At 45.4% G+C, this 13,855-nt stretch overlaps 1 protein-coding gene across 1 annotated transcript in view; it reads left to right on the top strand.

Annotated features, from left to right (window-relative positions):
- Window positions 1-13,855, top strand: part of LOC307246692 (plexin-B2-like) — a 102,526-nt gene that overhangs the window by 76,305 nt on the left and 12,366 nt on the right. The window contains exons 14-16 of the mRNA XM_080022678.1: window positions 729-830; window positions 9,753-9,852; window positions 12,378-12,492. Of these exons, the coding sequence (XP_079878804.1) occupies window positions 729-830; window positions 9,753-9,852; window positions 12,378-12,492 (317 nt within the window). The remainder of the gene's footprint in view (window positions 1-728; window positions 831-9,752; window positions 9,853-12,377; window positions 12,493-13,855) is intronic.

A 13,855-nucleotide genomic window follows, 5' to 3' on the forward strand; every position in this document is an offset into this window, starting at 1 on the left:
CACTGTCATAGTCGATAGAATAAGGGGATGGTAGCTCAGGAGGTACAGCTGGTTGTCTAGTGATCTAAAGGTTGCTGGTTCGATCCCAGGCTCCTCCTGCTAGCATGCTGTAGTGTCCTTGAGCAAGACACTTAACCCCTAATTGCTCCTGATGGCTGTGTCCGTCGGTGATTGAACAATTGTAAGTCGCTTTGGATAAAAGCGTCTGCTAAATGAAATGTAATGTAATGTCATTGTGTCACTGTCATTAAGCGTGTTCATTACAAGACTAAAATCCATATTAGTCATTTTCAACATCAGTTTTTTCAAACAGATAAATTAAATGCATTGAAAACGGTACATTTGTTGTGGGTTTTGGTGGTAGACTCACTTTGGGATGTTCCTGAAATGGAGTACATTCATATAAAAAATAGATTGTATCTCGGTTTTGGTATCATAACATTTTCACGATTTGTGAGTACACAATTACACACAGAGACTAACCTGATAGCAGTATCCTGACATTGTTTCCTTAACGTAGAGTATGTAACAAGTAATTGATCAATTGGACACAAATTCAAAAGTCTAGATACATAACAATATTCCACTGATTTAAAGATATTTTTAAATACCACAAACTCTTATGTCCTGCTCTGTTTCCATTTTTTAATTGGTATGATGCAACCTAAAATGTAACATTTTGCCATTTCAAGCAGCAAACCCTTCATTCTCTGTCCCCTTGTGACCAGCCTGACAGCTGTCCACAGTTTGAGTCCCCGGACCCCCTTTTGATTCCCGTGGGCCACCGAATCCCCATCAACTTCCAGGGAAAGAACCTCGGCATTTACATGGTGAGACTGCAAGATCAGTTGCAACAGTTTTCAGGACAGGTTCGCCCTTTTTATGACAATGATTCCCATCATGCCACATCCTTGTTTCTCAAATTATTTATTGAGAAACTTAACTCTCTGCTGCAGCTTCTCACTGTGCTTATATGCGGTCTAATGGGGCAAGTGTTTGCCCTTAAAAAAATTGTTCGCTTTTTCTTCTTCTCCTTTTCAGAAACAGAAAACTGTCATTCTAGCCACATGTATCTAAATGTTTATTTTATAACATGTTTTGATTAGCGGTAGTATTATGTATTATTTAAAAGTATTTCATGCCGCAGTACATCCAAAGTATATTGTTGGCGAGGGTTGTTAGTAGGAAGCGCCCACATTTTTCTGTTTCTTGTCTCTCGTGTGCATATGTAGCAGAAAAAACTAATTTTTTCAAGTGTAAAGGTCATCTGCACGGTTTGGGATTATTTCTTTTTCGAGTATCAGAATCCGAATCATCTTTATTGCCAAGTAAGTTTACATGTACGAGGAATTTGTCTTGGTGTTCGTTGCATACATGAAACATAAATGTAAAGTAGAGCAACAGGAAAATAATAAGTAAAATATAGTAAGTACCAGGAAAATAAGACTGTTTTTGTTTTTTTAAATTCTTCTTGTCGTGTCCACAAAACAGTCAGTTACAGGGCTTGGTTAGATGTGGTTCAGCCACAGCTGAACACATTGCTGTCCCTTCTCATTAAACTCTGCTAAGTCAGATGCTGTGCAGGGCTGTTCCAGCAGCGGACATATCAGGAGGTGCTCCATGGTCTGTGGTCCAGTTCCACAGTCACACACAGCGTCCCCGTCATTCAGGTATCCCCATTTGGCAAGAGTGGCTTTTGCACGTCCAACACCAGATCTTAGTCGTTTAAGGCATTTCCACACTGCGTAGTTGGTGTCTGCTCCAGGGGGCAGTGCCTCGCTTGCCTTTAGCTCCATTGTTGTTTCTGGTGGGAGGTTGTCAAGTCTTTCTTCCCACCGAGTGACTCTTTCACTGCTTGCGCTCGGTGTTCTGAGAGGTGGGACGCTCTTCAGGAAACTTTTCCTGGATTTAAGGCGGCTTTTGGCTGGCACATGGCCGAAGAGAGGATGTCTTTGATCATTGGACTGTTGTTGCCGGTCTTTCTTGCTTGCTGCATTTCGTCGTATCTCTGGTGGGGCTATGCCTGCCAGGATGTATAGCCGGTCTGTAGGTGTTGGTTTCAGGCAGCCAGTGATAAGGCGGCAGCTAGCATTGAGGGCAGGGTCCAACTTCTTGGCATGGGCAGCTCGCTCCCATACTGGGCAGGCATACTCGGCAGCTGAGTAGCAGAGAGCCACTGCGGTTGCTTTCAGAGTCTGTGAGTTAGCACCCCAGGTTGTTCCAGTGAGCTTGCGGATGATGTTGTTCCTCGCACTCACTTTACACTTGGTTTTCTCAATGTTGGTCTTAAAAGAGAGGCATCTGTCCAGGGTTACCCCTAGGTAGACCAGGTGCTCACAATGTTCGAGGGAGGTTCCTGACCAGTTGACCTTCAGTTGGCGCTTGGCTTCACGATTTCTCAGGTGGAAGGCACACACCTGTGTCTTAGATGGATTTGCACGTAGGTGGTTCTCTTCATAGTAAGGTGTTAGCTCTGCCAGAGCATTGGAGAGTCTGTCTTCCACAACTTTGAAGTCAGTGGCTTGTGCACCTATGCCAAGGTCGTCTGCATAGATGAAGCGGCGAGTGTCTGCACTTTTTGGTTGGTCGTTTGTGTAGATGTTAAAGAGAAGTGGTGCAAGCACACTTCCCTGTGGAAGGCCATTCTTGAGTCTTCGCCACCTGCTTTTCTTTCCTCCAAGCTCAACAAAAAAGTTCCTGTTTTCAAGCATGCTTTCGATCAGTTCTGTCAGACGGATGTCCCTTGTGGTCTCCAGGATCTTGCTGAGGAGACGTCTGTGGTTGACTGTGTCATAAGCAGCTGAGAGGTCGACAAACACCACACCAGTTACCATCCCTTCCTCATAGCCGTCTTCGATGTACTGAGTGAGGTTGAGTACTTGGCTAGTTGTCGACTTGCCAGGGCGGAAACCTAGGTATGACTCAAAAGTGCGATTGGTCGGAAGTTCTTGGGAGCGGATGGATCTTTCCCAGCTTTCAGCAGTGCTATAATGTGGGCTTTCTTCCAGATGTTAGGGAGTTTGTGTGTTGTTAAGCACTCATTGTAAAGCTGTAGAAGCCATGTCTTTGCCTTGTGACCGAAGTGCCTGATCTGTTCCCTTGCGATGTTATCCAATCCGATTGCCTTTCCTGGTTTGAGGGTAGAGATTCCCCCTTCCAGCTCTTCCATAGTAAGCTGTCTTGTAAAAGCAGGGTCCTCGATGTATTTCTTGCGGTTCAGCTTGGTCTTTTTCCCTCTCTTTCCACTCTTTCCATTCAAGAGCAATTGGTTGGCAACTTGGTTGGCAGTAACTATTGGGTGTTGAGGAGCTGCTTTAGGATCACCCCCTAGCTTTTGAATAAGTGTCCATGCTTTCTTGCTGTTTTTTGACATGTCTGTGGACTCAATAAGAGCATTCCAGGTCTTGCTTCGCTCTTGGGCAATGTTTTCCATCACCTTCTCAGCTTGGGCAGATGTTTCATCTGAGAAGGGAACCAGCAACCTTTAGATCACTAGACCACCAGCTCTACCGCCTGATACACAGTCCAGCGATGTTACTTGTGACCATGATGAGGTCTGGATTGTAGCCACGTTTCCAGCGAGCACTGATAACAGTACAAGCAACAGTTTTTTTAAATAAGACTGTACAGTTTGTGCAGGAATGTGCAAATGTTCAGTCTAAAGTTTGACAGCATGTGCAATGTTAACAGATAATAGTCCAGAAGGATGAGGAATGTGTGTTAATGTAACGCATTGACATACCCATTCCATTTGAGGCATACAGGTCCGTATAGTATCTATGGGGAGGACGGGGGTGGGGGTCCATTTCAGTGGGGGTCCTGGGCCTTGTTGATGAGGCCAGTTGCAGATGGGAAGAAACTGTTCTCGTGCCGAGAGGTTTTGGCCTTGTTGGACCACAGCTTCTTCCCAGAGGGAAGTGTTTCAAACAGTTTGTGTCCGGGATGGGAGGGGTCAGCCAAAATCTTACCTGCATGCCTCAGGGTCTTGGAGGTGTACATGTCCTTGAGTGATGGCAGATTGCAGCCAATCACCTTCTCCGCAGAGCGAATGACACGCTGCAGTCCGCCCTTGATTTTGGTAGTTGCAGCAGCTACTAGATGGTGATGGAGGAGATAAGAATGGACTCTTTGACGAGGTGTAGAAATGCACCATCATCGTCTCTGGCAGGTTGAACTTCCTCAGCTGCCGCGGAAAGTACATCCTCTGCTCCGCTATCTTGACAATGGAGCCTATGTTCAGCTCCCACTTGAGTTCCTGGGAGATGATGGTTCCCAGGAAGCGGCAGGACTCCACAGAGTCGAATGGGGAGTCACACAGGGTGAGGGGGGTTGTGTTCTTCCTGAAGTCCAGAACCATCTCCACTGTCTTCATAGCGTTGAGCTCCAGGTTGTTCTGGCTGCACCAAGTCACCAGATGGTCAAGCTCCCACTGTAGGCAGACACATCCCCGCCAGAGATGAGCCCAATGAGGGTGCTGTCGTCCGCAAATTTCAGGAGCTTGACAGACTGGTGGCTGGAGGTGCAGCTGTTGGTGTACAGGGAGAAGAGCAGAGGAGAAAGAATGCAGCCTTGAGGGGAACCGGTGCTGATGGTCCAGGAGTCAGAGAGGTGTTTTCCCAGCTCCATGTGCTGCCTCCTGTCAGACAGGAAGTCTGTGATCCACCTGCAGGTGGAGGCTCTCTCAGCTGCAAGAGCTTGTCCTGCAGAAGAGCCGGATGATTGTGTTGAAGGCGGAGCTGAAATCCACAAACAGGATCCTGGCATAGGTTCCTGAGGAGTCCAGGTGCTGGAGGATGAAGTGGAGGGCCAAGTTAACTGCATTGTCTACTGACCTGTTGGCTCTGTAGGCAAACTGCAAGGTGTCAAGGAGAGGGTCTGTGATGGACTTGAGGTGGGAATGCACAAGGCGTTCAAAAGACTCTATCACCATCCAGCTGCTTCGCGGGGGTTCTGCTTCTTGAAAAGCCTGTTGACGTCCCTCTCCAGGATCGAAAGAGTCGTCACTGTGGTGGGGGGGGGCTCTAAGGTGAGTCGTTGTTAAGAGGTCCAGTCTCCTGCTGTGGTGGGGTAGGTGGAGCTGGTAGGCTGGGGCTGGTGGAAGGTGTCACGGGGGATGGTGTCAGGACATCATTCATTCATTCATTCATTTGTCATTGTCTTTCAAAGTGACAGTAGAAGTTGTTCAGGTTGTTGGCCAGGCGTGAGATGTTCATGGAGTGAGGTGTTTATGGTTTGAGGTTCGTGATTTGTCTGAATCCTTTCCAGACAGAGGCAGAGTCAATGGCTGAGAACTGGTGTTGGAGTTTCTTTGAGTACTGTAGTTTAGCAGTTTGCACCTCCCTTCTAAACCTGTTCTTAGCCACTTTAAACATGTCTCTGTCCACACTCCTAAACACCTCTTCCTTCTCTGACCTTGGCTGTCTGAGTTTAGCTATGAACCAGGAATTGTCGTTGATGAAACTCACCCTGGTGCGTGATGGTACACAGCTCTCCTCACAGAAGCTGGTGAATGATGTCACAGCCTGTGTACTTGACTGTTGGTAGCAGTCCTGAAAATGTCCCAGGAGGGACATCCCACGTCAAACGATGCAGTCCAAGCACGGCTGAAGATCCTCCACACCTTCACTGGTCCACTTCTCTGATGTCCTCACCACAGGTTTTGCACAGCTTTAATTTCTGCCTGTATGGTAATCAGGTGGACCATGATGTGGTCAGAGTGTCCCAGTGCAGCCTGGGAAACGGTGTGATAGGCACTGCTTACTGTGGTGTAACAGTGGTCCAAAGTTTTCTCCTCTCTGGTGGGGCATTTAATAAACTGTCTATATTTGGGGAGTTCATGGCTGAGGTTTCCTTTGTTAAAGTCCCCAAGGACAATATCTAAGGAGTCCAGGATTGTCTGTTCCACACACTGTATCTGGTCAGCGAGCATGCACTGTGCATCCTGCACGTTGACTTGGGTGGTATGTAAACACCGACTAGTATGAATGGAACAAACTTACGGGGAGAATAGAAGGGTTTGCATTTAATGAAAAATGATTCCAGATCAGGAGAACAGTGCTGTAGGATCCCTGTCACATCATTACACTAGCTGCTGTTAGTGTAAAAACAAACCTCCACCTTTTGTTTTGCCGCCGGTTCTGTGTCCTGATCTGCTCTGAGGAGTTGGAAGCCTGCCAGCTGCAGCGCATAGTTTGGTATCGTTCCACTCAACCACGTTTCCGTGAAGCACAAAACAGAAGATGAAGAAAAGTCTCTGTTCTTCCCCAACAGTAGCTAAAGTTCGTCTAGTTTAATTCCCAATGAACACATGTTAGAGAGAAATATTAATAATGTAATGGTGTGCAACGTCAGAGGCGCACAAGCGCAGCGGTGTGTCTACCCGTCCTCTGGTGTAACATATATATTAGGGATGCAATGGTACATGGTATATTATCAAACCATTCAGTACGCCCCCTACGGTTCAATATGCACATGTGAACCGCAGTCCTAGGTCCACTGGACGCGTTAGTGCAGCGTACAGCCGCGGCATGGTTTGCTGTCAGTGCTGCTTCCTATTAAATCCACTGTTGCAGCTCCACTGGCCACGCCAGCCATGGGGGGTCCCCAGGGAGCTGCGCAACATTTCTCTATTTGTGCGAGAGGTCTATATTGTTTTTCAACTGCTGCACAAACCTTGTCCATGGAAAGTCAAAATAAAACTACACAGAAATGTTTGAGTGCAATCAAACAAGGTGTCCATTTGGAAAATAACACACAGGGATGGCCGTGTTCCTCTTTATTACGAACTTCTCTTGAGACACTCTCTCTCTTGCTTCCACTCGCACCAGATAGTGTTGGGTCATTCATGAACGATCCAGTACTTAAGAACGGCTGTTTTGTAGGAAGTCTCGCTGGGTGATGAGCTGCTCTTTTTTTGACAAGTTTTACAGTTTTATGTCGTGTCGTTTCTTTAAGTTACGGTCTCCTGCCGTCTGCAAATGTTTCCTCCTCCATGTAAGAGATGGCCTATGCTGTTCCTTAGCCAGGAGGTGCCCTTGCTGAAAAAGAGTGCCTCCACTGTCACGTCAGGTTCACAAAGCAAATGCACACACGCACTGGTCTCACTGTGAGGTTTTATTTCAGTAAGTTATTTTGATATTATCATTAATGTGTGAAAAATACTGTTTGTATCTGCTCTGCACAAAAATAACTAACTACAATACTGGCTTTATATATTTTTTTTATTGTGAAACTTTTTTTATATTATATAAATATAAATATAAATAATTTATAAGTAATGAAAATTAATATTTTAACTATCCACTGTCCTGGAAACCTCCGCTCCAATCAGATAAACTTATGCAAATTATAACAACCCACCAATGAACTTGAACCCCCATCTCCCCCCTTTCCCCCACATTCATACACACAGAGCCTTACTCTAGTTATTTGTGGCAGACTACTTTTAAAAAATGTCTTATACCTTTTAAATTAAAAACTATTTTTTTTTTTTTATATAAATATACTGAAACCGTACCGTTACCATGGCCCCAAAACTGTGATACATACCGAACCATGAGCCCACTGTACCGTTGCATCCCTCATACACATACACACCGATCAGTGACAACACTGAAGCCACCACTAATGTTGTGTAGCTCTCCCTAATGCTGCAAAAACAACTCTGAGCCGTCGCGCCCGTGAGCAGCAGGTCCTTTAAGTCCTGTTATTTGCGAGGTGTGGCTCCCATGGATCAGGCTTGTTGTTCCAGTACATCCCATAGATGTTTGATCGGATCAGATCCTAACACCGGCCATCCACACAATGTAGTAGAAAAGTTGATTCATCAGACCGGGCCATCTTCTTAGATTGCTTCATGGTGCAGTTCTGACGCTCACGTGACCATTGTAGGCACTTTCGGCGGTGAACAGTGGTCAGCATGGGCACTCTGACTGGTCCGCTGCTAGACAGCCCCGGACACAGCGAGCTGCGATGCACTGTGTGTTCTGACACTTTTCTATCATAGCCAGCATTTACTTTTTTGGAAATTTGTGCTGCAGTAGCTTTCGTATCGGACCAGACGTGGCTAGACTTGCTCCCCATGTGCACCATGAGCCCATGGCCGCCCATGGGCCTGTTGCCAGTTCACCGGTTGCCCTTCCTTGGACCCTGGATCACTTGTGCCCACCCCACACCCCATAAGACCTGCCATTTTGGAGATGCTCTGACCCAGTTGTCTAGCCATCAGAATTTGGGCCTAGTCAGAGTCGCTCAGATCCTTACGCTTGCCCATTTTACATTTACATTTAGTCATTTAGCAGACGCTTTTATCCAAAGCGACTTACAAGGGAGAATAACATTCAAGCTACATTGCGACAGAGATTAGTGTAACAACAACATTAGTGTACAATAAATACTGCTAGGTAGTGCTAAGTAATTGTAGGTTAGGATAGGAGGTACTCACTGAAGAGCTGGGTCTTCAAGTGCTTCTTAAAGACAGAGAGGGAGGTCCCTGCTCTGGTCAGGGAGGTTCCTGCTTCCAACGCATCAACTTCAAGAACTGTCTGTTCACTTGCTGCCTTCACTTCACATGTTTTGTGTTTAAATGTTGTGGCTGATCGGTGTAATGCGACTGTCTGGCTATATTGTGAAAAAGGAACTTGAACTTCAACCCGTTTTTTTAAGGCTTAATAGAGCATTACGTTTCTTAATAGTAAAGCGTTCAGCAAGGATGTACTATGAACAGCTAAAAGTTTAATGATGAGAACCGACATTTTAATGAGTTAGAAAAATGGCAAACCTATCCTTTTAACAAGAAAGAGCCAATTGTAACTAATGGCTTAGCTACGCTTTTTGATTCAGTGGGTGTTCGCCGGGATGCATTAACAGTTGGGTCTCGACAGTACCAGATTGGATCTGACATTATCTAAGATTCGGTCCGCAGGATCACGCTCCAAGGAGGCCCGTCTCCCGTTGCACAAGGATTCCATAGAAGTGTGGATAGCAATCCAGCCACAGTGTGAACAGATTACTGGCTACATTGACAAACCACACCCCATGCCCTCTTACCCCAGGATTCTGCCCCAAAAGGAACTTACAGTGACTTTCAGTCGGTGTCAGTGAAGGTCCGGTTTACGAGATGAACCCACCAGTGTTGGCTGTGCTCTGTCATCCAGCCGGGGCTGTTTCCCAGGCTGGGACGTAAAATTGGCCCTGGCTTTTCATAGCACACTTGCGGAAGGGGTGGCCGTCCTGCCCAAAACTAACCGGATTGGACCAGCACATTGCCATAATTGACCAATGGCCAGTCCGGGTCTGCACACACCCCTCTCCACGGGAACTGAGATAGCACTTATTGTTATGCACAAGTACAGTACAGTGCTTGCCTCCACTTTGCTCTTTAAAATTGCCCTACCACTTAATATCATATCATATATATAAAATATCATATATCAAGATATAACAATAACAAAACAAATTCTGTTGCACCCAGCGCTATTTCACCACAAAGTAATTTTAATATTATGCAGGGAACATGACATCTGATCCCAGATCCGTCCACAGAGCTCCCATTTAAAGTGTCAAATCACAACGCCAGGTCTGTGATCAGATCTGGCGCATCAGATCACGAAAGTCGCATCAAAATGACCGTATTGAATTGTCACTGAGCCCTTAGTCTTCATAGGTTTTATGGAGCAAACAAGCAAGCACGGTAGGGTGTTGATTCATCCTGTCTCCCTATGTGCGTTTCCCTCCCTCTATCGTTCTACCAGGGGCAACGCTTTACCATCGGGACGGAGCTGATGAGAAACATGGAAGAGGAGGTCGTCCCCGATGGAGGATCAAAGTTCAGCTTCAAAGGTCATGAGGTTGGTAACTGGCGACCATAAATTAATTATAGTGCTCGACTTCACCCAGTGGCGGTCCGTGAGGCACTGTGAGGTTACAGGCTCCCAGTTCCCGTTGACCTTGAGATAATCTAGTTGGCAGGTGGCCGAGCAAACATGCACCCCGCGGTCAAAGTCCTGCACTGCGACCCGTGGGCTGATATTGGGGCCTCTTTAACATATCCCATTCTGAACAGTTAATTATTATCGTTGGTCTTGTTTGTCTCCAAAAGTGGTGGAAAACTGGGCAGTGTGGCTTTTAATTTTGTGCCATGGGCAACGGAAGGTCAATAATAGCCTATTTATGATGAAAATGTGCTTTTCGATAGTAAAAACGTGTGAGGCCGATAGCAATAGTGAATATAATGAGTTCATTGTTATGATATCTCGACAACGTTACAAATAATCTTTGATATAATACGGGATGCGAAAAATGTGTTTACGATCATAATGTCTACACTCACACCTGCAATGCACACACACCACACACACACACACACACACACACACACACACACACACACACACACACATCGTTACTTGTTTGATCACTTGGATTATTTTATATTCTTAAGCGAGGTAATCGAAGCAATTTTTCCCAGCCAATCAGACTGAGGTGCTCAACCAGCGAATCAGTGCGAAGTATTCTCACACAAGTCAATTCAGTTCCTTTGCAACTTTTAATTGCTGCATGGCCTTGTTTTATTTCCTGGCATGGCCTAATTATGTTCGATTCAAAACAGGGATCTCCTGTTTACTAGACGGACGCTTTAGCACTTCCATGCTATTAGGGTCTCTCTTTTATTGCTTTCTCAGCAATTACCTTCAACACTTAGTCATGTCGCCAGCGGTACCGGCCCCCTCCCAAAGCTTTAGGACAAGCGCTGAGGATGTGCTCCAGAGTTCCTCTTCCTTGGCACAAGGGACATGATGGTGAGTCTATCTTGCCCCAACAGAAGAGGTTAGACGGGCTGGGCAGAACACCGTACACGGATTGAACAAGGAACTTGATGCGGAAGGGTTCAGCCTTCCACAACTCAGACCATGTGACCTTGCGACCCACTGCCTGTTCCCACCTGGTTCATGCACCCTGCTGCCTCATTCCCACCAACTGGCTCGCACGCAGCTCCTCGATCCCAGCTCTCACTTCTTTCTGGACCAAGTCCCGTCTCTCTTTCCCCTTTTCCTTGATGTAGTTGGTGATTGGTATGCTGCCCAGTCCTGCTCTGCCAACAGCCACGGATCCCAACATGCTCTGTGGCGTAGATATGATTCCGCCAGTGCCCACCACTTCCTTCCGGTCCTCACCTCAATGCCTGCCTGGGACACTTTTGGATCCCAGGACTCCCTGTATTGCAACACCTCCCTTGCTCTGGCAACCTTGAACTCCTCACTCAGACAGGGGAATGCAGGGGAATGTCAGTTTATAACTGTTGCCATACAGAGCAATGCTGCTCAGGCCTCTTGGGGATTCCTCAGGATTCATGGGTATCACTGATTCATGGGTATCACTGAAAATAGAGTCACACAAAGGACCCTTGAACTCCGTCCTCTCCCTAACTACTCAAAACTTACTGAAACTAGTTAGAAGGTAAGTCGCATAGCTGGATTATCAGTATCTCCTAAATAATAAATAAATAAACAAAACAATAAATACAAATTATAATGATAATTATAATTGTATTTATTTTTTAAAATACATTTGTATATATTTTTCTAAATCACTTGGGAGTCTTTATTTCCAAACCTGTGTCCCAATACACCACACGACTGACAGGTGACTTTATTTATTATTATCAATTTTACTTTAGTTATTAATTAACTGTATTTAAATTTTACAACACCAGAGATTCCTCACCTACCCTCAACCCTTTTGCAAGGAGGGAGTAAAAGTACTACTCTGCTTTCTTCCCCAAACGTTTTTGCTCAGAGGGGTCCCGAGTAACTTACTTTATTTATGAATTCATTTAATGTAATTTAGACAACACCAGAAGTACCTCACATACCCTCAACGCTTTTGCTAGGAGGGAAAGAGAGTACTATTTTGCTTTCTTGCCCTCAACGTTTTTGCTAAGAGGAATCAAGAATAATCTGTAATAATTATGTATTCAATAATGTGCACTTTATCTTTGAATAAAATGAAAAATAAAAATAGACAAAAAAAACCCACGATTCCCGTGATTGATGCAATATTGGCCACGGTCCTCCAGACTGATATATCCGCTGCTCTTCCTAGCCTGCGCCGCACATAGCTGGCGACACGTCTGTCTGAGGGGGGGGATTTCTGAGTTTAACAAAGCTTCTTCAATGATCCTCTAGATCCCATACAATCTTTAAGCTTACTCAGAGCTATTTCCTTCACAATAGCTATTTCTTTCAATCTTCCATGATCGTAACAATATCTTAGCTTACTCAAAGCTTTTCCTCATCGGTATAATATCTCAGTAAGTCCTCACCTTAATTTGTTTGAGAACTTGTGTTGTCTCTTCTGGATCTGCCTCTCATGGTCAGACGACTCCTTCTTGGATGTCTTACGGCCAGTCCCTGACTACAGTTGTGCACACAACCTGGGCATGAAGAGGTCCATCAGAGTCAAGCAGAGAGTCCCATCAATAGTCGGCAGATTGTTGGAGAAATTCTCCTGCGTGGTCGGTGAGGTTAATCAGGCCGCTACAAGAAAACAAAACAAAACAGAGTATTCAAGATATTTATTCTGCAGAATAAAGAAAAAGATTCAGAGCTTCTCCAAAGCAGTGTTCCTATCAGTCTACCCCAACTATTGACTGAGAGGGTTTTATGCCAATGAGAGGTTGTGTGCCGTTGGTCAGGTGTCATTTACAACACTGTGCCACTAAACCATCTCCCCAGATGTTTCCCGGTCATAGGTACAATCCTACTATGCCATACACTGCTCTTTCAAGCCCTCCTGGGGTTATTCTTATCTCCTTACAAGGTTGAATGAGGATTGAATATGGTCTGGTTCTTCAATACTACAATTGACATTATTGAGAAAGAACAGTCTCTTTACATAAACTCTGGGAGGCTCCTTTAAACACCCAGAGGCAATGTTTTAAAACCACGTTACATATAAAAGGCTATTGTCCTATAGAAAACATGTAAAACATCATTCAAATAGTTGATCATATGCATTTTTCACTCACAGCCTCTTCCTTCAATAGGTATGGCAGTAAAGGAATGAGAAAAGGAGAATGAGGTAATCAGGGGAGTGTTCAGGGGTGTGTTCAAAGCAGGTACTGGTGGTGTGTGTGTGTGCTTGTGTTGAGTCAAAGATGAGCGCACGGGACTTTTACCAATTAGTTTTAGCACATGAGGTTGGAATAATATCCTAGCTCAACCAAGCAGCGGAAAAGAACCTGAGGCCACCCCTGAGTGCCGCAGTCATATAGACACTCCACGGCCGCAGGAAAGCGCCGAACACTATGCCCTGCAGCCACAAAAGACCGCCCTCTTGTCCCCAGAGAAGCCAGGATGCCCATGGAGCAACACCCACGCATGGCCCCGAGGAGCATAAACCAGTCCCAGAGTGTGCGAGGAGATCTTGCACCCCTGAAGTGCACACATACAGTGGGAGCCACTGTATGTGATTTTTGTAATATGAATAATATCTTTATGCTTTATTTTAATCTACATGCTGCACAGCTTTTTCATTTAAAATGGGAGCTGTTTTTATTATTTACATTTTTTAATTACAAGGTTCCATAGCTTTGAAATGAGAGCACTCAAACTGGTCTTATGTAATTAGGGGTGGCGATAGTGGCGCCGCCCCTAGCGGTCGCCTGCGCCGGCGCTCCGTTTACTTTCTTACTTTTTAGTATTTTTTTCCTTTTTTTATCATAATGTCCGCCAAAAAAACATCAGCGTTTAACTCATACGACCGCGATGCACTCATGGTTATAAAAATTTCCCTAAACGAACAACTTTGGGACTTTTTATCCGTGGGAGCAGAGTGGCCGGCGGAAATCCTACGC

Source organism: Zeus faber (genome assembly GCF_960531495.2).
Source record: "Zeus faber genome assembly, chromosome: 21".
NCBI classification, from domain to species: domain Eukaryota; kingdom Metazoa; phylum Chordata; class Actinopteri; order Zeiformes; family Zeidae; genus Zeus; species Zeus faber.